The 27,084-nt window shown below is 34.7% G+C and overlaps 1 protein-coding gene across 4 annotated transcripts in view; it reads left to right on the top strand.

The window, feature by feature from the left end:
• AFTPH (aftiphilin) overlaps positions 1 to 27,084 on the top strand; it is a 63,631-nt gene that overhangs the window by 22,732 nt on the left and 13,815 nt on the right. For 3 of the 4 annotated variants that reach the window (XM_045827176.1, XM_045827179.1, XM_045827177.1), the window contains 5 exons: positions 3,015 to 4,969; positions 16,427 to 16,578; positions 19,000 to 19,126; positions 19,538 to 19,594; positions 22,460 to 22,582. In XM_045827176.1, coding sequence (XP_045683132.1) covers positions 3,047 to 4,969; positions 16,427 to 16,578; positions 19,000 to 19,126; positions 19,538 to 19,594; positions 22,460 to 22,582 — 2,382 coding nt within the window. In that variant the 5' untranslated portion in view covers positions 3,015 to 3,046. Of the gene's footprint in view, positions 1 to 1,796; positions 1,913 to 3,014; positions 4,970 to 16,426; positions 16,579 to 18,999; positions 19,127 to 19,537; positions 19,595 to 22,459; positions 22,583 to 27,084 lie in introns of those variants that run through there. The other variant, XM_045827178.1, reaches the window with a different exon arrangement.

Raw genomic sequence — 27,084 nt, 5'->3', positions numbered from 1 at the left:
TGCAAGGTTTCTTTTGAGAAATCAACTGCTAGTCTTATGGAAACTCCTTTGTAGGTAACTGTCTCCTTTCCTCTTGCTGCTTTTAAGATTCTCTCCTTCTCTTTAATCTTGGGTAATGTAATTATGATGCACCTTGGTGTGTGCTTCCTTGGGTCCAACTTCTTTAGGACTCTCTGAACTTCCTGGACTTCCTAGAAATCTATTTCTTTTGCGTGATTGGGGACATTCTCCTTCATTATTTGTTCAAGTAAATTTTTGATTTCTTGCTCTTCCTCTTTTCCTTCTGACACCCCTATGATTCTGATGTTGGAATGCTTAAAGTTGTCCCTGAGGTTCCTAAGCCTTTCCTCATTTTTTTGAATTCTTGTTTCTTCATTCTGTTCTGGTTGAATGTTTATTTCTTCCTTCTGCTCCAAACTGTTGGTTTGAGTCCAGTTTCCTTCCCATCACTGTTGGTTCCCTGTACATTTTCCTTTATTTCACTTTGCATAGCCTTCACTCCTTCTTGTATTTTGAGACCATACTCAACCATTTCTGTGAGCATCCTGATTACCAGTGTTTTGAACTGTGCATCTGATAGGTTGGCTATATTTTCACTGCTTAGTTGTATTTTTTCTGGAGCTTTGATCTGTTATTTCATTTGAGCCTTTTTGTCTCGGCAAGCCTGTTACTTAGTAAGGGGCAGAGCCTTAGGTATTTACCAGTCTGGGCAACCCAGGTTACTGCCTTGTGGCAGTATATGTGGGGGGACAGATCTGAGAGGGAATAGTGCCACTCCCTTGGTTTTTGGCAGGCTTGCAGTCATCTCCCCTGCCACCCACAAGCAAATTGGGCCCTTCTGGTACTGATTCCCAGTAGGTGGGTTTGTGTACATTCTAGGACCCTGTGTGTCTCTCCAGTGAACTCTCCTGTGAGGCTGGGAGTTTCTCCCACAACCACAACCCCCATAGGTTTTTTCAGTCAGGTTTTGAGGCTTTATTTCTCCACCCTGGAACCCTGAGTTGTGCAGTCTGCCTCACTCCACAGTTGTTCCTCTCAGTTTATCTGCACATAAATGTGGGACTACCTGCTCCTCCTGCTACCTCCTTGCCACAAGTCCTTTCTGCCCTGGCTGCCCATCTCGCCCCCCTACTGATCTGGATGAATGTTTCTTCTTTAACTTCTTGGTTGTCAGACTTCCATACAGTTCGATTATCTGGCAGTTCTAGTTATTTTTTGTTTTTAAATTTGTTGTTGCCCTTTTGATTGTGCAAGGTGGCAAAGCATATCTACCTATACCTCCATCTTGGCTGGAAGTTCAGGAATGAACTGTTGATACATGCATGAACACGGCAAGGGCATTAAGCTGAGTGGAAAAAGACAATTTCAAAGGGCTACATGTTGTATGATTCCATTTATATAACTCTCTTGAAGTAGCAAAATTATAGTGATAGAGGACAGATCATTGGTTGCCAAGAGTTAGGATTTAGGGAAGGATGTGACTATTAAGGGGAAACATGAAGGGCTTTATATTGATGAATATTATTAAAGTATTTTTGCAACAGTTCTTATCCCAATTGTAGTGATGGTTACTCAAAAAATCTAATGTATACATGTGATAAATATCCCAGAAATACACACAAAGGAAAAAAACTGGTGAAATGTAAACGGGTTCTCGAACAGAGTTAATAGTGTTGTACTGATGTCAGTGTCCTGGTTTAATCATGTACTATCATTATTTACCATATTATTGGGGGGAAACTAAGTGGAATATATATAGTAACTTTCCATTTCTTGTGCATCTTAAATGATTTCAGAATTGAAAATTATAAAAAAGTAAATTGTGGTACATGCAATGAAATATTATTCAATGCTAAAAAGAAATGAGCTATCAAGCCATGAAAAAACATGGAGGAACCTTCAATGCCTATTAGTAAGTGAAATAATCCAATCATATAGTATGTACAGGCTACATATGTTCTGTATGTTTCCAACCATATGACATTCTGGAAAAGGCAAAACTATACAGACAGTAAAAAGATCAGTGGTTGCCAGGGTCAGGGGAGACGAGGGATGAATAGGTGCAACACTCAGGACTTTTAGGGCAGTGAAATTACTCTTATGAAACTAAAATGGTGGACACATGTCTTTACACATTCATCCAAACCCGAGGAATGCACACCAAGAGTGAACCCTAATATAAACCATGAACTTTGGGTAATAATTATGTGTTGATGTAGTTCATCAGTTGTAACAAATACCACTCTGGAGGAAGATAGTCATAATAGAGGAGACTATGCATATGGGAAATCTCTGTACCTTCTGCTCTTTTGCTATGAATCTAAAACAGAAAGTCTGTTCAAACAAACAAGAGACCAGAATCAACCTGAGTCAGAAATGAACATTGAAAAGCAAAGCAAAGAATATCTGTAGCAATTATTAGCAATAAAAATTTTATGCCTTTTTTTAAATGATTTTATTTATTCACTCTAGAAGGAAAGAGAGGGAGAGAAACATCAGTGTTCAATTGATACTTCAGTAGGTTGCCTCTCACATGCCCCCAAGAGGGGACCTGGCCCGCAACTCAGGTATGTGTCCTGACTGGGAATCAAACTGGCAACCTTTCAGTTCACAGGCCAGCAGCACTCAATGCACTGAGCCACACCAGCAAGGGCTTCATGTCTTTTATTTATAAAGAACTCATACAAACTCTTAAGGTAAGCCCTGAGTGAACTGGAAAGCAAGTGCCCCAAAAGAGAATTTTGTGGATATATTTTTATAAGTGTTATTTGAAACTTTCTGGAATCCCCAAATTTAGCAATGCACTATGCATGCTCTTGGAAACATACACTAGAAGAGGGAAAAAATTTTGGCCTATTATTATAGCTGTGAAAAGTAATCTCACCAAAGAGGAAAATAGTTTAAAAGATACAAAACAGAGTATTGTAAATTTGCATTGTTTTGAAGTAGCTTAGAGAATTTTGAAAGATCTTGTTATATGCAATCTATTCTCCAAAAATATCTCTTTTTTCCAGGTATAAATTAATTGTTTGAAAGCAGCTGAACAATGGAGCCAGACATCATTCGAATGTACTCTTCATCCCCACCACCACTGGACAATGGAGCCGAGGATGAGGATGATGATGAATTTGGGGAATTTGGTGGGTTTTCAGAAGTTAGCCCCTCTGGTGTAGGATTTGTTGATTTTGATACACCAGATTATACTCGTCCCAAGGAAGAGTTTGTACCTTCAAACCATTTTATGCCAATTCATGATTTCTCAGAAAATGTGGATAGCCTTACAAGCTTTAAGTCCATTAAAAATGGTAATGATAAGGACATCACTGCTGAACTTTCTTCTCCTGTGAAAGGACAGTCGAATGTTTTACTCTCTACCACCAGCAAAGAAGTAATTCCATCTAAAACTTTAGGTTCTTCCAGTGATGGCAAAGAAAGTCCAGGAAATTTAAATAAAATAACAGAGCAGAGACAGAATGTTGGAACACCTGAAAGTTTCTCTCCAGGAGATTTTAGAACTGATATGAATCTTCATCAAAACAAGCAGTTAGAGAGCTGCAATGGTGAAAAGCCTCCTTGTCTGGAGATTCTAACAAATGGGTTTGCGGTATTAGAAACTGTAAATCCTCAGGGAACAGATGACCTGGACAATGTAGCAGATTCAAAAGGAAGAAAGCCTCTTAGCACTCATAGTACTGAGTATAATTTAGATGGTGCACATAGTCCCACTGAGGAATTTGCAGATTTTGCCACATTTTCCAAAAAGGAAAGGATACAAGTAGAAGAAATAGGATGTGCAGTTTTAAATGATACAGAAGCACTAACCATTCAGGAAAACAATAAAATTAATAGAGTCAATGAACTGAATTCTGTAAAAGAAGTGTCTTTAGGTAGAAGCTTTGATGATAAAGGAGACATTGAGGGAGAGGATCAGGTTTGCATTTCAGAAACAAGCATGAAGAGTAATGGAGGTTTCAGTAATAAAAAACAAGGCCTTCCAGCATTGCCACGGGATGAATTTTTAAATTCAAGTATTCAATCAAATGCTTGGAGTTTGGTAGACTCAGCTGATAATTCAGAAGCCAGTAGGATAGAACAATGTAAAACTGAGGAAAAACTTGATTCATTTACTTCTACATGTACTGATGATTGCATGGATTCTATTAAAACTTTGGATGTTGAAGATAAAGTTAGTTCTTCTAAAGAAGAAAGTAGGAAGTTTACTGATTCCCAAAGCCCCAGCATTGATCCTACAGAAGAAAATGCATTGGATGATTCTACCAGTGTAAAAAATGGTGATAGTAGCAACAACTTTGTGACTTGCAAAGATACCAATGAGGATGATTTTGGTGACTTTGGCACAGCCAGTGGCACAACTCCACCTTTTGTTACTGGTACTCAAGAGTCAATGAGTGATGTCACTTTTGAAGAGTCCTCAGAGCACTTTCCACATTTTAGTGAACCAGGTGATGACTTTGGAGAATTTGGGGACACACATGCTGTTTCTTGCCAAGAGGAAATTATATTTACCGAGTCAGACCGAAGACAGAATTCTGATAGTTTTTCAGAGGAATGTAAGTTGGCAAGAAATTCTGCAGGAACGGAACCTATTTCAAAACTAAAAATTGGGCAAGAAGGTGATTTTGGAGATTTTGATTCTGTGCCAAATAGTCAAGATGACTGCAGTGCTTTTCAAGACTCTGATGATTTTGCAGACTTCAGTTCAGCTGGTCCTAGCCAAGCTGTAGATTGGAATGCTTTTGAGGATGGACAGAAAGATAGTTGCTCTTGGGCTGCTTTTGGAGACCAGCATGTTGCTGAATCTCATCATCGAAAGGAAGCCTGGCAGTCACATAGGACAGATGAAAAGACTTATACTCTGGAAACCCCCAAAATGCACAGTGTCCCTTTAGCAACTTCCCAAGGAGCAGTTGCTGGTGGCCACTTACAGGAAACAGCTACTTCAGTTCAGGTATTTACTGATTTTCTCTATTTTATATGACATATGCTGTGGAGGCTTCTAATTTAGCTTTTCAAAAAAATATTTTAAAATTGGGTACCTGTTAAGGAGTTTATGATACATAATACTTGCCTGATTTGTAGATCAGTTACAGTTTTACAAGCCTTTGATAAACTTGAAATAGACAGTCCTACAATAATGGTTGGTAAAATTTTTCTTTATCTCAATGAGTTTTTTAATATTTAAAGACATTCATCAACTTGGTTTTTTGATGAATATAAATATAACTTATGTAAAAATTCACTAATTAGCTAATTATTCCAGTCAATTTTTCAGCTTAACAGTGATTTTAAAAGAAGGTTAAGCTGAGATTTAGAAGGCTTTTTTTTTTAAGCTTCAGAAAACAGTTTCTTAATTTTGCTCTATCAGAGACCTAGGAAATTGGAGTACAGTTTTGATAGCAGAAGAGAGTAATCAGAATTTGAAACTTCAGCCTGTGCTTAAAAAGGCTGTAGGGACTTGAAGGATAGAAAAAGAATTTGAAAAAAGCCGATTCAGACCTCATACTTTAAGAGCTACCAAAAGACCTGGGGTAAGGGTGTGAGAGAGAGATTAAAATTTAGACTTCGTAAGAAACAACCATGACTGACTGACTATGGTTATATTTATTTGCTTATAATTTCTTACAAAAAGGTACATTTACAGTTCCTCTTCTTGTTGAGTGGGAATGTCAGGAAGAATATTTTTCATTCCATGTACTTTATCCTCTTCTGGTCTAGTCTCTTTCAGAGAAGATTCATTAACATTTATTTTAACCTAAAATAATCCCTAGAGGTGAAGCTTGATACCCGAGTTGCTTTACCTTTCTTCAACCTCAGGGGTGTGAAAGAGAACACTTGGAAATAACTGCTTTATGCAGACAATTGACATATGTAGCGCTGGCCCACAGGCTTATTTTAAAGATACTGAGAACAAAATCAGAATCTGTAAATTCTACATCTCCAGTTATTGTTTGCTAAGCAAACCATTTTTAATTGGAAATATTTCCAGAGTCTGAATGTTAATTGAAATGGTTATACACTGTTGCTTTAACACCTCTAATACTTTAAGGTATTGTCAAAATTATGGTATTACCAGTTGCTGTACACAGCTAATCACTTTTCATTTGACTTTGAGTGTCTGAATAGCTTGATTTACTAATTTAGTTATTACATGGTTTGGCTAATATGTGTTACTTCTGATGAGGAATTCATTATTGAGGTAGAAGCTTAATAAGGAGTGCATTAATTATATAATGCAAAGCAAAGACTGTTGGTTTTGACCTAATTCTTTTCCTGTTTAGTTTCATCTTACACAAGTATAGAGTAACACTGGTATTAGATTATCATTCATTTATAGCCTTAGAACTTTCAACATTGTCAGATAATGAATTTTTAAAGGATCACTCTAAAAAGGAAAATTTTTTTGCACCATACCAGTTGATTGAAGTTATTTATTTACAATTGGATAACAATACAGGAGGTAATAAAGTATGTGGGCCTTAAGGAATCTTACAGATCTGAGTTTGAATTTTGACTCAGCCTCTTACAAGGTTTATGATTTAGGACAAGTTACCTATGAACTCAGTTATCTGTAATGTCTACTTCAAAGGACTTTAGTGAAGATAAAATGACAGTAAATTTTAAAATGAGTGAAAAAAGTCTACTGAAAAAATCAGAAGTTTGTGTATGATTCTATTTTATAAAACTGTATAGATGTGGCAAGATGCACTAAGATTTCTGAGATTTGTTTAGCTCAGTCCTCGGGTTTTTATTTTTGCTGAATGGGTTATACAAAATGAGCAGAGATTGGAGGTGGGTGATAGAATGGAGAAACTGCTGGAAAGGGCTGGAAGAGAACTTTGGAAGAAAGTTGAGGTGGAGAATAACGGGTAAGCCCTGCTAGTTAAGTGAGTAGTTGGAAGTGACTGTCATTCTTTTTCTGCTGATGTGAAGGAGGCTTGTGGCCTGCAGTTTCTTCCTTATCAGAATCGGCTGGAAAAGTCCATTAGTTTTCTAGGAGAGGATTGAATTATTAATACTTTTTAAAATGTTTCTCATAGTTAATGAGAAATGTTGCAGACAGCACAGAAACCCTCAAATAATTAATGACAGTAAACATTATGTTTTTTAACTTTAAAATTTAAAATGACTCGTTCCTTTTCAATCTTAACCTGGATGCAGCAGCTCTCTTCTGAATAGAGTACTCTCAAGTGGTTTTGTGCAAATTCTGCTTTAACAAAATGTTGCATAAGTCTTAGAATTCAGAGCTCAGTTAATTCAATTAAACAAACATGAGGAATGATTCTTTGTTTTGTGAAATCAGACAAAGAGTGTAGTTGTCATTTCAGATTTCTTTGACTTTTCACATTTGGTATGTGGCATTGTCCAGGTCCCTATTTTGTAGTACTTTCCTTTTTTCAGCCTACCAAAGGATATCTTCACCTTTTCAATAAAATGTATTTTCCTTGGGTCGAGGGACAATCAGTTATTGCAGCTTTATTGAAGTGATTTGTTACTTAGGGGAAAAATCATCCAAGAAGAAATCTTTCAAAGTTATAAAGTGTTGTTAGACAAACTAATTCTTAGGTGTGGATCCAGCAAGCCTCAAAGATGAGTTTAAACCTTGATATAAAAGCCATATGTGACCACTTCTTGAAAAATATTCTTCCTCTATAGTGAATTTTTTTTGAGAACCCAGAGTTCAGTATTATTCCATTCTCTTGTTAACATTCTTATAAATTGTAAACACAAGCAAACAATGGTATCCGTTCTTACTTTTTGGGCTAAGATTTAAAACAAAACAAAATGACAACGAAAATCAAAATCCCCCTTACTTTCAAAGCTTTCCTTTTTTCCAAAAGACCATCGTGTATACTGTTTTACAGTTCCCTCCCTCCCTCCCTCACTCCTCTCCATGTTTTATTTTTTCACCTGTTAATGTTGCCAGAAAGGAACCTTGACTGAGGGCCAAGATGCCTTTTTCTTAGATGTATAGTAAAGGAGATAATGTCATAAGCACTACGTTTAACTTTGAACTTTTGTATCGCTGTGATGTTATTAGAGAATTTAGATAATTAGTGAGTAATTTTTTTATATTAATTGGCTGTAGAAAAGAAAGCTATGAGTCATTCTTTCTTATTAGCCATCTAATTGATATTTCTACTAGGAAAATATTTTAGATGAAGATTTATTTTGAGAGCTTTAAATATTAAGAGTATCACAAAAAGGAAAATGAAGAGAATCACTAATACTTTGGCTTATGTTATTTTGAGATTAAGTTATTGGTTTGCTCACCAGAAAGTTAGCATTCTCAAACTGAGTGTAACTAATCCTATATTTTCACCTTTGTTTGTTAATTATCTGCCTAAATTATATGCAAGTTTTCCTTTATTTGGAGGACACTTGAATTTATTACTGAAAACAATCGTAAGCAACAAAAGATAAAAACTTCTAGTTATAAAATAAGTAAGTCCTGGGGATGTAATACAAAGCATGGTGATCATAGTTAATAATACTGTATTTTATACTTGAAAGTTGCTAAGAAAGAAGATCTTAAAAATTCTAATCACAAGAAAAATTTATAGCTATGTTTTGATAGATGTTAATTAGACTTAACCGTGGTGGTCATTTTGCAGTATATACATGTACAATCATTATGTTGCACACCTGAAACTAATAATGTTATATTCCAATTACAGCTCAACAAACTCAGGTTTTGGCCTTATAGCTCTTTGCTAATCTGAAATATTTGGATGGAAATTCCTTTTGTTATTTTTCCTTCAGAAAATGTGAAATTCTGGACTATGACTCCAAAATACTGTGTCTGACATAAATAACACCTTTTTTTTTTACAAAATCATAAGCATGTAATTCTGTAACATAAGAATATCACACTGAAGTGCACCATATAACATTTGAAGTGAAGTGTTCAAATTAAAACTATAAATTATTACACCCATATTAATTACTCCACCAACCATGCTGAAGCAGGCATTACCTCTGCTGGGCCCTATAGATAGAAATGCTTTATTACATTTATCTAGAAATGATGCAGAAGGTGCAAAGCATTTTTTTAGAGCATGGTAAATATCATATTCATCACTCTTACATAGCTTGAAATTAGGAATTGATAAGTATACAATTGTAGGTTGTACAATACTTGATAACTTACTTAATATTTAATGGTGTTGAGGCATAAGGTATCTTTTTAAATGGAAGATTAAGTTACTCAGTGGATTTTACGTTTCTTCTAAACTTCCACTTAAGAGCAAGACCTAATGCTATCAATATTAAAACTATTAACAACAATCAACTACTGTTCCTAAGAAAGAAAGGAAAGCTAACTAGAAATATGTTTAAAGAATTTTAGGAATTACCTTAAATTCAAGATATTTTAAAGGAGATACACATTCGAGTGGCATGAAATTCAGAGTCTAGGACCCTAGGTGTGCCGATCTTACACACCACTTTGAAAAACTGAATGAGACTTGTAATACACTTAATCTGCTTATACTCTAGTGTAGTTGCTTATAAAATAGAAGTGTATTAGTTAGTGTTTTCCAGAGAAACAACTAAGAGGATGGATGGATGGATGGATGGGGGAGGTGGGGTTGGGGGACAGGGGTTGGTGCTATAAGGAATTGGAAATTAGGAGACTGAGAGGTCCCAAGCTCTGTAGTCTGCAGGCAGTCTGCAGTGATTGGATAAGGTCCACTAATACTAGGAAAGACAATCTGCTTTACTCAGTCTACCAATTGAAGTGTTAATGTCATCTAGAAACACCTTCACAGACATACCCAGGATAATGTTTAATCCATTGTCTAGGCACCTCACAGCCCTGTCAAGCTGACACCTAAAATTAATATGGGAACACTACATGTCTATATATAGCCTTCAAGATTTTTAGAAAACTTGTAACCTGTTTGTGACTGAGGCATACCAGTTGGGAAGCTCTTTATTAGATAATATGACTTCTTTTCACAAGTGAGTAAAATAAAAATGGCTGTTTATATACTCTAGGGCTTTCTTCCTCCAACCGGACAGAAGGTGTGACAGAACTGGGAGTGAGTCTAAATGAATTCATGCATGATCCTTTGCCCCCATTGATGAATTAAACAATTGGTTAGTTATTCATTTCTGCTTTCCCAGAAATCCTATCTGGTTTGAAAACAATAAAAATGTAAAGACATTCAAGGTAATAAGGGACCCTGACAGGAAAACACATATGTTTGAAATGAGAAATGCTCTAAAAGCCAGTGAACCTTTGGAGAGTACACTGGCTTTCCAAGGCCACATAAGACTTTTGTAAGCCTCTGCCCCATAAAAGAAATTTAAAATTTTATTTTATGATATAAAGATGAGTATATTAATATTAGATATTAAAACATTGTCATAAAGCCCAAAAGTTATTGTGGGCCCTAGGCCCTGTGCCTACTGCGTAAGTTGGTCCTGAGCACAGGATAGTGCTTAAAAGCAGTGCCCTAGAGTCCCAGTGCTAGATTCAGATTCATGTTTCAGCAGCAACTTGCATTATCCCCTTTCACTGAACCTCAGATTTAAATAAAGTACTTACTTCAAAACTCTGATTATGAAGATAAAATGAAATTGTGCATCTAGAGGTATTTAGCACAGTGTCTTGCATATAATAAATGCTCAGTAAATGTTAACTGTTACTGAATAATCTCAGAAATGAACTTCTTGGAAAATGGTTTCCAAAAGTACAAGAAATAATGTTGCCAACTGGGTTGGTTTTTTGTTTTGGGTTTTTTTTTGGGGGGGTGGGGACAGAGGAAAGCAAGAGAGGCAAACAAGAATTTGTGTTGGAGTGCCCCTACTTCGGGCTATATACTCACCCATCAGACTTTTGAGAGCAAAGCTGCTGCTTTGGGCTAGTTTCTATTCTCAGAATAGTTTTGACAGGTAGGAATTCTTCTGAGCATAAGTGCTCTTCTGTGCGAGTAGCAGACCTGCTCGTTTGGTTTTCTAGACACAAATAGAGAAAACAAAAGGGAATCTACCTTGAGGAGCATTTGCCTTTCTACCCTACATTTATTAGAGCCCCCACTTCTTAAAAATGTTTAAGCCTTCTTAAAATGGCTAGATGTGCTGCTGTTTGCTAGACTTAGAATGGGAGACTTGTATGAATTGAAGGACATGACTAAGTTATATAAACTGGTATTCAGCTAACCAGTCACCAGTTTTCCTAATTCCTAGTTTAAGGGAGAGCTAATGACTACTTTTCCTCTTTGATTTTTGAGACAAAGCCATTTAAAATTTAAGTAATTGGTAATGAATATTATTTTATTTAGTTACTATTATAACCTCAGCTAAAATTTAGTACGCTAAGTGTGTGCACTTATTTGCTATCCTCACATTAATGTAGAATGCAGCACTAACTCTTTAGTAAAAATTTTCATTTTGCTTTGTTGAAAAGTATAAATTGTTGTGTTAAATGAAATAGTTTGCTTTTTAAAGTGTATTCATCACCTCAGCAGTTAATAGTTGAATACCTTATTAATGGCTGGCAATGTTTGAAAGACCAAAAAAGTGGGTAAAAACTAAAATTTAATGAAAAGAAAGTAGGCTTTATTTAGCATCTGGCTTTGGATCAAATCCTTGCTGTGCAACATACCAGCATGAGACCGGTTAGTTATTTTAATCTCCCTTAACTTTAGTTTCTTCATCTGAAACATGGAAACTATAATACCTATCTTTCAGGGTTTCTTTTAAAAGATTAATCAAGTAATAATATATGTAGGGCATCAAGCATAATACCTTAAAAGACATTCATTCAGCTGTTATTTATACATGTTATAATTATATAAATATATCTAATCTGTGTACTGAAATGATTTAGATGGCTTACAGTAATATATGCTTTTGTAAGTAGAACGCATATGCCCCCTGCAGTCTTAAGTGAAAGGCTTTAAAAAAAATCTATTGTACATTGATATAGTCAGTATTCCTGTGCAAACTGTACTTAGGAACCTACATACTAGGCATTCAAGATAAGGCATAGTCCATGACCCCAAAGCTCCTGTAATTTTTAGAAATTGAATTTAGAACTGCTTTGATGATAACATAATATAGTGGTTAAAAGTGCAGAGTCAGAAGCTATACTTCCTAGGTTAGGAATCAGCTTCCTCATGTACGTAATATTCATGACCATAGGCAAATTAACTTAACCTCTTAGTGCCCCATTTTTCTTATCTAGAAAATGGGGGCAATAGTATAGTTACCTCCCTAGTATGATGGTTCTTTTTTTTTTATCCGGAGGACATGCTTATTGACTTTTAGAGATAGGGGAAGGGAGAGAGAAAGAAAACAACAGAAACATTGATGTGAGAGAGAAACATTGATAGGTTGCCTTTTGTACACACCCCAACCAAGAACCAAACCCACAACCGAAGGTTTGCAGAATGATGCCCAACTGAGCCACACTGGCCAGGCAGCCCTCATATAGTTCTTTTGATGCTTAAGTGAGCTAATATTTGTAAAGCATTTACAATAATCGTGGCACATGGTAAGCACTATGTAAGTGTTAAATAAAAGCCATAATGTGCTTTAAGAGGCTTTTGTAGTTTCTGGCTGTGTTTCAGAAAGCAACTTTCTATGTTTTCCTGAATTTAGGCCCTCACTCTTTCCTGGACTGGGTTATACTGATACTATCTGCTTTACATGTGCTGCCTTACCTGCCTAGGGAAACTAGAGCTAAACCAGTCTGCTTTTACCACTAATTCCAAGTAATAGCATTTGAAATTTTACATACAAGTCCACATGTACTGTAACATGTTAATAAATATTACTGTTCAATTCACATCTTTTTTTCTGAGTTAATAAGCTATGTGGAGTTTAAAATTTGAGCAGTGCCCTAATTTAATCAAAAGCAGCAGTAGACTTCCTGTTATGGCTAGATATACTCTATTTAAGAACAAGAGTTCATATCACCAGGATAATATAGCTAAGGTTCCTTTTTATGTATGCCCAACAGAATAAACCCAAGTTTAAGTAACATTATACTTTATTGACTCTGGTTTTGATGTGATATTAATTGCATTACTGATTTGGTTTAAGGTTGTTGTATGTACTTAACTATCCTTGGATGATAGTGTTTGGGAAAAATTGTACATATTTTAAAACACTTCAAGCTACTTAATTAAAAAAAGAAAACCAAAACATTTACCAATACAGGGGTGTGCAAAAGTAGGTTACAGTTTAAGTATGTAAAACACAGTTTATTCTTATATTATTATTTATTTTATTATTGTATTATTTGTTTGTATTACAACTATAAACCTACTCCTGCTCACCCCTGTATAACAGTTTTAGATCTCTTATCTCATGCTCAAATTTTATATCCAAAATAACAATTTTTTAAAATTTAGTATATGATTATAATTTATTTTGGAATATCTGCTTCTTAAAAGAAACCTGTTTGGTCGCGACAGAAACTGTTCTTGTGGTATGTTGTTTAACTTGTCTTCTGAGCATTATGTTAGTTACAATCTTTTACCTGTCATACTTACCAAGTAACTTCGACATTGTTCTATCACATTTTTGAACTTTTAACTTGACTGTACTTCTTGGAAAGTAAAGCACTCTTAAACACATGTAATGTGTGGTTTATACATTTTGTATTTCATAATGTGATCAAGATTTAAATCATAAATGCCAACACATCAACCAAAATGTTCATCAGTTTCCAAAGTTTAATATTCATAGATAGTAGCAGTAACAGGTTCTATTTTGTTTTTAAATAGATCTTTTTAAATTAGTTACTTTTTTCCAACTCAATAGGAGGATCTTGGGGAGGACACAAAATATTGAAATTATTTAATTTCATGTTGTAATATGGTAGAAATTGATAGATGGAGGCAAGTTTTTTTCATAATGATTTAGAATGCTAAATAATTATAGAGAAACATTCTTAATGGGATTTGAACCTAGTTTTAACATTTTTATTCCCTGGCAGGCCACTGTGTGTATGTGTATTATCTGTGTAATAATATAGTAGTGATAAAACTACCACCTCTTGAGCACACACTAGGTGCCAAGTACTTATCCTCTAGTTTGTCATGTACTCTCTGAGGTAAACCCTTCGATCTCCAAGTTCATAAATCCAGAATCTGAGTCTCAGCCCCTTTAATCCACAGATTTCTATTAAAAGTGTTATAATTACATCAACCATTTACTAACTGGAATTAACTGGAGTAAATAAAATGTGGGATTACTTATTACCATGAACAAGATAGTAGAGTAATAGGAAACTCCTTTCAGAGGATGCCTGTTTACCACCAAACTGGTCTTGTGGATAGTTGTAAAGTGATATACTTTAAAAAGTAATATGTTAGAGGAAATTTAATTTTCATCAAAATCTTTGTTAATTCTGTTAGCTACTTTCTTGTTGAATTTTTAAGGAGTTCCTCCTTGTGTTAGACAGCGCTGTTCTGTCGGTGGACCCTGGTGACTTGAATCTTTGTTATTTGTTTATTGCTCTACCTCAGTGGGTGAGCCTGTGGCCTGGGAGGCAAATCTGTCCTGCCGCCCATTTTAGGACATAAAGTTTCATTGAAACACACCCACACTTACTTGTGTATGGATGGTCTGCAAAGCGGAAAATACTTCCTGACCCTATTTAGAAAAAATTGCCTGCTTCATTTAACAATAGATGTCAAGCTATTTAATGTAGTATCTAATCCTAAAGATAAAAAGAACTTTCTTTTAAAATTTCCATGTAATTTATATCCTTAATGAGAAAAGGTTGGGGAAGAAGTAAAAAATTGAGGTGATTAGATTAATAATCTTTTTCCTCAAGTACTTTCCATTAAATTAAGAACTTGCTCACTGGTGTACCTAAAACTTGTTATATATAATATTGCCCAAATGATTGAATGCATTTGGGGTCATTTCTTCCTTTGATAAATTTTTTTCTATCTCATTAAAAGGCTAACAAAGAAGATATCAGAGAGATTCTGTTTTAATTTACAGACATAAAATTTGGTCTTATGTGAGTTTTTGTTTACCTTCCCTACCCAGGAGAGGCCAACACTCCTCATGTTTCCAATTAGATGGTTATCTGATCCCTTTAAAAGTATTGTCTGCCTATTCCTTCTATTGAAGCTTTAAGCATGGTCCCCTTGACACACTCAAGTTTCACAAGCCTTGGGATCTTGAGCCTACTTGTTACTGGAGGTTTCATAATTGATACTGAGAACTTTTCTCATATCATAGACATTATAATAAAGATTTTAGAGTAACTTGCAGAGATAGCAGGGAGTACCCTGAGACTATGCATTGTTAGTTTTTGCTCTGATACTGCTTTCAAAAGAGAGTTAGTTGGGAAAATATATTTGTGAGAATTTTTCCTTTTGGTTTTCATTTTCCTGTTTGCTGACTATACTAAACAACAGAAATCAAGTGTTAACCTGTTTGCATTGCTTGGTAGGAAGTACCACAGTGATGTGGTATTTTCTTGTACACTGGGTATCATTTTCAGAAGTACACTTAATCTTCCAACAAGCTTTAACTTATTAATAATTTGTACTCCTATTTGATGTTTAAGCAGTAAGTTGATCTACTGTTCAATTTTACATGTATCTAAAATAGGAAAGTGGGAATAAATGTTATTGTAGGTTTGCACATGTAGAATAAACCTAATAGTACCAAAAAAAAGTTAATCTAAATCTAATAAGCTTTAATTAATGCAAATACTCCAAATGCCAATGTTCTTGGAGAACATACATGGGGAATATGCAGGTTTTGCCTGGGGGAAAAGCAGCGTTTTATTCAAAAATACATACACTCATATACATGCCAAAAAAGAGTACACAAATGAAATTTCTAAAAGATGACACTGATCATCAGAGTAATAAATGAGCTAGTGAATTTCTAAGTAAAAATTGAGTCATTCTTTCATACTTTGGTTTGTTCTGTTAGCAGTGGAGTTTCAAAATTCAAGTTTATGTCCATAAAAAAAAGTTTGTTCAACTATAATAGAATACCTTACAAGCATCCAATCTTATTGTTCCCAAATCTAGAGTATGTGAGTGGTAATAAGAAGCATCCCAGTGTGCTGTAAAGAATATGGATGCTGTCTGGTATTTGTTTTTATTTTTGCTTATTCAAAATTTGACATTGCTCTTTCACTTTATAATTGGGTGATAATTTCTTCTTTGTAGATTTTTCTAATGGATTAAATAACATGATGTTTCTAAACTGCAAGGTATGGTGCTTGGTGTGTAACCACATTTATTTTTCACCACTGTATCGCCATGATTATTTTAAGTAATCATTTAAAACAGCTGTTCTGTGAGTCGTTGTGCTACCTGACTGGTAGTTTCTCTGAGGGGGTGTGTGTATAATGACAAAATTATGACATTATTAAAACTGGAGAAATGAAAATAAACTTTTGGGGTGTGTTTTGGTACAGACAGCTTTACTAAACCGCCTGGAGCGAATTTTCGAAGCGTGTTTTCCTTCCATACTTGTACCTGATACTGAAGAAGAAGTTACTTCCCTGAAGCACTTACTGGAAACAAGCACTTTGCCAATAAAAACAAGAGAGGCCTTAGCTGAAAGTGGGTAAGTAGTAGACAGTTGTTAGATAACATTTATATGTGTTAATTTCAACTGTTGTAATTTATAAGGTTATCTTAAAACATTAAGGTTCTAAAACATTGTGCTAAAGTTTAAAAAATTACATTGTGCTAAAAGACATGATATTTATATATTTAATCCTCACCCAAGGATGTTTTTATTGATTTGAGAGAGAGTGGGAGAGTTGAGAGAGAGAGAGAGAGGGAGGGAGGGAGGGAGAGAGAGAGACGTGAGAGAGAGAGAGAGACGTGAGAGAGAGAGAGAGAGAGGTGAGAGAGAAACATTGATTCATTACGTCCTGTTTGTGCCCCAGCCAGGGGTCAAACCTGCAACCAAATAAGTATGTGCCCTGACCAAGGATCAAATCCACAACCTTTTGGTGTATGGATGACGTTCCAGCCAACTGAGCCGTCCAGCCAGGGCAAAAGACATGATTTTTTAAAAAACCTCTCTGCTTCTCCATTTTTAAGCTCGCTTGTGCTCTCATGTGCACGCTCACTCCCTCTCTCCCTCTCTCTTCTCTTTCTCTCTTTCTATATATATATAATCAGTATTCTGATCACTCAGTCTTACATATTATTTTTTGACTTCATAGTATGATAGATGATAATTTAGATCTTATATCTACCATTCTCCCTTTATCATCCCAATATATTTATAGGTTTCGGTTAAATTTTTATTTGGTATTTTCATTATTGTAATCATGTAAATAAGGTTCCTTGCTTAGCCCCTATTTTCTTTATAGTACAACTTTTTCATGGACTTAATAGTTGGCGCTCTTTTTCCATTTCTAAATCTTTCCCTACTAGTCAACAGCCTGTTAATACAGTTTTACTTGTGATCCAACCTGTCAGGATGGCCATTCCATTTTTTTTTCTAGAGTCCTCTATCTTCCTTTCCAGGCCTCTTAGGCACACATCATCTTGGCAACTTCCTTTCACTTAGATCCCATTTTGGTCAAGCATATCCTCTAATAACCTCCTGATTAAAAAATGGTACATAAGAGATAAAGTTTTACTTTGTTATACTCTCACATTAAATTTATAATTTAGTATCTTTTGTTGCTGGTATTCTGAAATTTTGCAATGAAATGAGTCTTTATTCATTCATTGGACTGAGCTCTGGGTAGGACCTTTCAGTGTGGAGACTTCTGTTCTTCAATATAGGGCATTTTTCTTGTAGTAACAGTTACCTTCCCTCCATTTTCTTTCTCTGTTTTCTTTCTAGAACTCCTATAAGTTATAAACTGTTAGAGGGTCTAGACTGATTCTCTAATTTTAATTTCAATGTTACTCTCATTCCTAGATTCTTACATTTTATTACTTTCACCTCTGGAGACATTGTCTCCCTCCATGGGTCTCTCCTTTGTCCGTCTTTGTGACCTCAGTATTTCTGGCTTGGTCTTAAGTATCTCTTAATTTCATTGGAGATGGAGATTATTTTTGCTTCTCAATTTTTGTTTTGGAGTGATATCTGAGGAGAGAAAAGGACACAAAGGTTTACATTTTGCCAGCTTGAAATTGTTTAGATGTATTTTTTTTTTATTGCTAGTTATACAGATAGTTCATACTCTTAGACCCAAGAATCTTTTTCCAGGAGATTCATTCTAAGGAAATAAGGAAATAACTCAATAACAACACACATCATAAAATACAAGGAGATACTTTTGCCTTACAATAAGAGCTGAACAGTAAATCTTACTTAAAGCTGTAAGATTATAGCTAAATAAATGACGGTGCATATGTCTTAATAGGACATTACACAGCCATTGAAAAACGTATATATGTAACGGGAAATTCTTAAAATCTGAAAAAAGAATACAAAATTATGTATGTGCTATAATTACAACTGTGTTTTTGGAGATCAGGACTCAAGGAACAAATACAAATATTAAATGGCTGTAATAAGAAGGTGGAATGCTGAATTGGTTTCTTTCCTCCCTTTAAATACTGTATTTTGCCATGTATAATGTACAGTTTTTTGCCCAAATTTTTAAGGAAAAAATAAGGACATGCATTATATATGGATATAATCATTACATACCATGTGTGTAATAATGAGTATAATAATCCCATGTATCATGTGCACAAAAATGTGGGTGCACATGATACATGGAAGCACTTTATACAATGCAAAATATATATATGTCTGCTTTAGTTTGTAAAAAACATACAGGGTGAATTTTTGCTTGGTTACTAGCATTGTTTCAAATGAGTTTAACTTAGTTACTTTTCTAATGACTGTAAGTGTTGGCTGTTAATTTCATTCCAATTAATTGTTATATATTCATGATAGCCTCAAGACTAATTGGCATGTATAATATTTCACAGTCACATTAAAAGTAGAATTCATGGTGAAAGCTATTGAGTAAACCATTATTGGTGGCTTGATTGTGACCTTTTACAGGGAACTGCTGGATGTATGGGCCGAGCTACAGGATATCCACGATGCACATGGCTTGAGATATCAATGGGGTGGCTCCCATAGCAACAAGAAGCTTTTGTGCTCCTTGGGAATAGACACCCGAAACATTGTGAGTTTGTTAGTATCTTGGAAAATCCTTTAATCAACCTATGGACGTTTTAGATGGTTACACTTCTATTCAAGCAGTGATAGACTAGCTCCTCAGAAAAATAAATATTTGTTGGTTTAAATGTTCATGTGTTTTAAATATGCTAACTTTTAAACATAAATCTAAATTTTTCTCCAGTCAACATTTCCTATTTTTAGAAAAAGTTGTTTAATGTGTTTTTTTAACTATAAAATGAAATAATTGGACTAGGAGATCAAAAATACAACCCCATATGGGCAATTTGACAATTTTTTCAATTTATCATTTATAATGTATATAGTAAAGCATTGCAAGTACATTTTGGAAAGCATTCCATTATATGACAGATCATTCTCTAAATTTATGTTCTTTTTCTCTAACACATGTGTGTAGCTCTTCACAGGCAATAAGAAGCAACCTGTTATAGTGCCCATGTATGCAGCAGGATTGGTAAGTACAAAAGTTTTTCTGTGTGTACTTATCATTACTGCATTTATTCTGTGAAATCATTTTACATAGTATGACATGGAAAGTATTTTAAGGGCATTTAGTATGGGAACATTAAGGGGATAAATATAATATCCTTTTTGATCTCATAAATCCCTTTAAATCGTGATCCAAGGATATTTTTCTGTATTCTATTAGTTACAGACTTTTGTTTTAGATTGAAAGTCACTTTTATTTTAGTCCTATTAGTGCTCATAAGTCTTTGTAAAATTCACCTCTAAAGGTCTCTCTTTTTTCTTTCTTTTTTCCTAAATTTGCTTTTAAATAGAAGCTGAAATATCTGAAGGTTTAGGTACCGTTTGTTCTAGTCCAGCTGTGATGAATTTAAATCATGAAATATTGAGATGATGGATGTACATAAAAGCTTGGAAATACCAAATTATAGTAACTAAAAATGACCAGGGCACATAATTGATCCTTACCTTTTCCATTAATGTTTTAAATGTGTTGAATTTTTTTTTTTAGATATGCCAGGTAGTCCAGGATAACTGAGGAATTTTCATTCTGTACCTTATCAAGATTCAGTCACATTTTAAAGTTGGATATGTTTGTGGTTTTTTTGTGTGTCTTTGAGTTATTGGTAAATAAAAATGCCGAATCTGTTTAACTAAAACTATTTTTAAATTCTTTTGCCAATAACTTGAAAATAAGGGAAAATACTATGTTTAAGAAACAAATAAAAAACTAAGAAACTCTTGGTGTGGAATTTAAATTGTAGCCCTTTGTGTGCATGTAAAAATGAATTTGCTGTGGAACCTGACGTTTCTTTAATCTAAAAACTTTCTGTGAATAAGCTCTAATTATTGATATCAAATTAGACTGTTTTGCTTTGTTCTGTTTTTGTAGTTTTGTTTGTTTTGTGGAATTGGACAAAAACCTTTTTTGTGCTCATTCTTAACAGTTTCTGCTCCTTAATAAATAATTATCTTGTATTTTCAAAACACCTTGATTATCCCTATACTCTTTTCTGTTGTGAGTAAATATAATCCAGATCATTTTGCTAGCGTTTGGTTCTTTATATGCTTCTAATATGTTTTGGTTATATATGATGCTTCCTTTTTTCTCAAAGAGAAGCATTCTAGAAGTTGTTATTGTCTCATTCATTCAGTAGTAACCTACTTAATGCTTGTGTGTAGGCTCATCACATTAGCCAGTTCTTGAAGTTTGGTTAGAAGTTAAAGACAAATATTTATGCTTTATTATCTTTATTAGTAATAATTTACCATTTTTATAAACTTTTAATATACCAAAGTTGACTTAGTGAATGCATCATCTCATCCATTTTGGAGATGCCTTACATTTAGAAATTTATTCTTTTCATCACTGGGTTCATATTTTAATTATACCTTAATTTTTCCCATGAAGCATGCGATGTTCAGTATTTTTTGATCTCATCTTCTCATTTGGAGGAATAGTATCTGAAATGATTATTTAAGTCACTGGTTCTTGGACTGTAATGTGAAATGCTTGGAAGACTTGTTAAAAACACATTGCTCTTGGACTTTAATGTGAAATGCTTGGAAGACTTGTTAAAAACATATTGCTGGATACCACCCTCAGTTTCTTATTTAGTAGATCTGGGGCGAGGCTCAAGAATTTTGCACCTCTGACAAGTTCCCAGGTGATGAAAATATGCAGAAACTACTGATCAGGGATAACTTTGAGAACCACTGGTTTAGTGATCGTTCACATTTAAAAAGTTGACTAAGACTAGTAATTGCCAAATGCATAGTTTCCTTGTGAAAGGGCACACTAGAAAGCCTGTATAATGTACGTGGTAGTATTAGACCATGCATTCATGAATTCAGTCTGTAAATTGCTTTAGGTAGCTTATGCCCTATTTTTAGAGAGAGGGAGTTCTCCTGAAAACTTGTTTTTAGAAATTTACAGACTCTAACACTATTTACTTAGTGGCTTTAATTCTGCCCAGCCCCAACCCCTAGCTCACAATAAAGGGAGATTTTTATTTGGGTCTGATTGATAAATATTCAAGAGGTTATCAAGTATTATTTTAAATTGTGTAAAAGCTTGGCTTTTTTCAGGCCAGTAACCTGGATTATTACCCATTATTATTAGTGTTTGGTAAAGTGTTGATGCGAAATGCTGATTTTTTCTCTTTGTTTCTACATTCATTCTGAATGTCTTACTCAAAAAGTATATTAGATTTTTACACACCTAGTAGAACATGTGAGACATTTTCCCCACTGAAAGGGATGTGTCTCTGCTTTGCCAGTCCAAAGAACTAAGTATTAAGGCTCCCATTTTTTAGTTGAGCTAGAATCAAACACTAAACTCACAGTGAAGCATGTAGGTGTCATCACATTTGATAGCATGTTTTAAAATCAGCTCTCACTTCTCCAGGCACCACCATGGTGTAACGTGTATGAAGGGTGCCCTCTCCTGCAGATTCAGTGTCTGAAACATCACAAAATTCTTGCATTATTAGGGCCAGGATCTACTATACTGCTCTGCTTGCCTCTTAGACTCTCCCCTTCCCCACCACCACAACTTGGGGTTTTGCTTTTATGTGGCAGTGATAACCAGGCACTTTGAAACAAATTTGATTTAAAATACAAATTCTTACCTCAAAAAGTTTGTGTTCCCAAGGTATTATTGTGAAACGTTTCCCATCATTGTGCTGCAAGATTTTCTCTAAACAAAATTTACAGATGGTTCCTTTTGTTTTTAGTGACTTTCCAAATGACCTGTTTTTTCCTTTCTGCTTTTTGATAGATTAAATTTCTTGTAAAGTTTGTAAGTTGATATCCGCCCCCCCCCCCCAATTAATGGCTAATACACCTTTTTCAGGGTATGCTAGAGCCCACCAAGGAACCATTGAAACCACTATCTGCTGCAGAAAAAATTGCTTCCATCGGTCAGACAACCACCATGTCACCAGAAATGAACACATGTGCATCTGACCAATTCCAGGTAAAAATATCTGTGTGTGGATAGATTCATGCATAGCTATACTCATATGTCCACACACACTGTTGTTTCCCTTGATATATAACTTAGTTTTTAAGGTATTTTAAAAATTTGACTTCTTAATGGATGTGATTTTTTATTACTTGTTAAGTAACGTTTCTTGGAATACAGTGAACAAATTATCTTTAATTTCCAAGAATAGAAAGGCACAAATTGAGGACTGGCTGGTTATGGGTAAGTCCTTTAAACCTATCCAAGCCTTAGTCTCTTTCCCTGTAAAAGGAAGACTTTGAAACAAGCATCTCTAAAAATCCCTCACAGCTTGACCATTGTATGGTCATACATAATTACTGACACACAAATCTGGTAAGTGCTGGATTTCCAAAAAAATGGGATCAAGTTTGCTATTATGTATTTTTTCTTGAAGCTTGCAAAATTTCATAAAGTAACAAAATTTGGGTGTGTTTATTACATCAAAAACTGTTGTTTGGGGAGTTTGGGTGAAATTGTTACTCAGGTTGAAAATGATGCGATATTTAATAAAAGTCTATGAAATAAAAAAAAAGAAAGCTCTTTTACCTTTCTTATTCTTTACCTCCTAAGCACATTTAAGCAAAAATTTTATTTTAGTCTAATATGTATAATATTAAAGCCTCCCCTCTCACTTTTTATCTGGGGAAAAATAGCCATTTTAGTTTGCTTCAAACCAAATATCTGATTTGATATTTTTCCCATATCAAATCAGAAACTGATTCAGTGCTGGTAAAATACTGTTTTTCAGAAGATTGATATTTTTAAGTGAATATTACCATTTTGAAATCATGTCCTTGCTGTGTTTGTCATTTTTAACCTAAATATCATCTTCAGTTGTATCTAACACAGAAGTGTATGCTTGGACAGCCTTTCCCAAAATGTGCACTCCATTAAATACTAACCTCAGAGAAGTGCCACTAAAAAAGGGTTTCAGGGTGAAGTAAGTTTGGGAAATTACTTCATATCATACCCTACTTGGAGATTCACAACACACACATTAAGGACTCTGAAAAACCCTGTAGTAAATAACCCTATTTAATTTTAATGCATGTCTCAAATTAACTTAGCCACAAGACCTTTACTGTTGGGACTAGGGGAAAAGAGTCCTAACACCTGTAGCATTAATGTTTTGAAAAACCTACTTTAGAAAATAATGATGTAAAAGCAAGTTTCTGCCCTTTCAAGTGTGTTTCAAGAAATATCTACTATTACTGCTGTGTGCCACTGTGGTTTATACCTGAGCATGGCTTAAAATCCCCTTGAGGCTCAGTTGGTTGGAGTGTCATCCAGAAACCAAAAGGTTATTGGTTTGATTGTCCGTCAGAGCACGTGCCTGTGTTGCAGGTTTGATCCCTGGTTGAGGCAGGTGTGATCCCCAGTCCAGGTGCATATAGGAGGCAGCCTGTCAATGCTTCTCTTTCTCTCTTCCTGTCTTTCTAAAAGAATGAAAAAATGTCCTTGGGTGAGAATAAAATATAAAGAAAAAAATCCCTTTAAAACGAGTTTACAACTTGCACTGAAACCAGTTTACAGCTGGCACTGAATTCGTGGACAAGGAGGCCTGATGCATAAAATTCCTGGCCTCGATGTCTAGACAACAGGCAAGATTGCTTGGGTAAAACGTCTCCATAGAAAGATCTGTCCTTCGTTACCCTCCTTTCATTGCCTTCTGGATATCAACTGCTCTCCCAGGGCTGCCTTCTCTAAATGCACATTCCAAAATCACTTCTCCCACAGCACATTTCCACTTCTGCCTTAATCAACACTCTTACTCTCACAGTGCTGGTTCATTTACTGAAAATGGTGCTGTTCTCACTTGAGGCCACTTGTTGCTAGTTTTGCTTTTCTCCTTCCCCCATTTTTCTCCATCTATCCACTTCCATGTGTTACAGCCCCATAAACTATTGTTTATTTTATCAGGGTTAGCTACCACCCATCATTTTTGCCCCTTGCTAATTTGATTGATCTTATGTGTTTAATTCTAGTCATATATATCTTTATTATATAATACAATAATAGACATGACTAAAAGTAGGCTAGATGCCCTAATACGAACATGCTCATGTCATGAAAGACTTAATGTGTGTTAACGTAGTGGAGGTTAGTTGCAGCTCCATGGTGTGTTGCCATTTGTATTCATGAACATACGCCCTTATGTACTCGTAATCAAAGGATTGGTATCTCCCCATTTATAGGCAAGCATAGAAATTTCTAGCAACATTTAAGCATATCTAACTTTTTTGTTAGAAGATGGAACTTGGTCTCTTGCTACTTATGTAAAAAAGATCTTTTTAATCTTTTTATTGTTAGTGCACATATTTCTTTTTTTTTAAAGTACATACATAAATAGTGAATTTAAAAGTTTATTTTATCCTTTTTTTGCTATAGTTTGTGATCCTTAACAGCTTTAGTTTTTAGGCTTTTCTGAGAACCAGTGAAAATAATATTTCCCAGTAGAAGCTGTTCAAACTTATTTCTGAATTGACTTAAGGCTGTGTAAGTCTTCATTCTGACATACACATACTCCAACAGATTTCAGTATGCATATCAGATTTTGTGCTGAGATGCCTGACCTCCATCATTAAATCATATGATCTTTGCTTGACTCCATGCTCGTGATGCAGGTTAAAAGTTTTACAGACATCTAATATGCATTGTAAAGAATTTCTTTATACAAAGTGCTCTTTTTCACCGCTATTTTTTGGCATGCAACATGTATGTTACTTTTACTTTACTTTTTGGCCATGCAGTGATGCTGTTATGTCTTCCTGCTAGTCATAGTTTTCAGTGAAAAAGCTATAGTCTTTAGTGCTAGAAGCTTAACAAAATGTGTGTCAGGAAAAAACTGTTTAGTATCTTATTAAAAAAAAAATATATATATATGTATACACCAAACCTTCCTTTCATAAAGTTTTTGTTTTTGGCAACACTAAACATTGACTTTCAAACTTGGCATAGTTGCATAATTCTTATTATGATTACATACTTTTTGATCTGTCTATTCTAGCTCAATTTTGGTACCCACTGAATTTTTTGTTCTTTCTTGTACTCATTAATCTTGTAGCCACTGCATCTCTTCTTTAGGAATTTTAATGTCTTACCAGCAACTGTTAATGGTATTTTTTTCTGAAGATACTTTTAACTGAAAAGAAGCTGTCTTTTCAGTACACATAAGCTTATGTGTACAAAGCAATAGTGATTCCTTTGGGGTCTTTTTTCCTTTTTTAAATCCTTATCCACTGAATTTCAAGCTCACACTATCCATAGTGTCATTACTGACTTCCATCTTAGTCAGATCAATACTTACAACCACCCTTTATTCACTGCTGAGTACACTCAACTTTCTGACTAGCATTTAATTCACTACTCACCACTAACAAAATTCCTCTTTTAGGCTACTTGATGGGGCCATTTCAGTTGTGAATCAGAATTTTAGAGTTAGAAGAAAAAAATTATTATCTATCATTGTGCTCTCCTTTTACAATAAGAACATATTTGGAAAGGCTAAGTGATACATACCCACCCCAAATCAGGGGTACAGCTAAGACCAGAGAACCTAAGTCTCCTATCTCTAGTCTCCTTTCCTTTTTTTTTTTTGCTCTTTTTATGACCCTGTTTTGTCTCTACAGTAATCATTCATACCACATTGCTTCAAGTTGTTCTAAAATGCTTTTTCTCATCAATGTCATTAGCCAAAATTGCTTAGATGTCCTATTTTTCATCAGTCTCATTTCCACAAAGTGTTGATTTGTGTTTAACACCTCATTATTATACAGGGTGGGGCAAAAGTAGGTTTATAGTTGTGAGTACACAAAACACAGAATTTAGTCTTGTATTATTTATTAATTATTGTATTGTTTTCTATATGAACAACTGTAAACCTGCTTTTACCCTACCCTGTATTATTGGCTATGTCTTTAAAATGTCATACACCTGCATGAGAAGCTAAAATTCTAGCAAATCACTGGAATATTTCTAAGTCCAACTGCTTGACATCATTTAGATAAAACATGTTAATGAAAGAGCTTTGCTCCATTTATCAAAAAAATTTTGTTACTGCATAAACTGGGTTTTGTCCATTTAGTCAAGGTTGAATGTAACAAAGGTCTCACTGATATAGGAGGAGAATATTTTAAGTTGAATCTGTTGGAATGCGTAGAGTTTTTTGTTTGTTTTTGAGGTCAGCTAAAGAAGAACTTTTCTAAATGGTGTTTATCAGTCTTGTAAGCAGGTTATAAACTAGATTTTCACCAGCATTTTTTGTTAAAATAATTACACATTCACAAGAAGCTGCAAAGATAATACAGAAAAGGTGCCTTGTGCCTTCACCAGTTTCACTCCTGATTATATCTTACATAATTACAGTATAATATCAAAACCAGCAATATGACATTTGTAAAATATGTGTGTATAGTTCCATGGCATTTGTATCCTTCGGAAAGATTCATAGAACCACAACTGCAATAAAGATA

Source organism: Phyllostomus hastatus, unplaced genomic scaffold (assembly GCF_019186645.2).
Source record: "Phyllostomus hastatus isolate PE091 unplaced genomic scaffold, TTU_PhHast_1.1 phas_scaffold_78, whole genome shotgun sequence".
Classification (NCBI taxonomy): Eukaryota; Metazoa; Chordata; class Mammalia; order Chiroptera; family Phyllostomidae; genus Phyllostomus; species Phyllostomus hastatus.
This window is presented reverse-complemented; position numbering and strand designations above follow the sequence as displayed.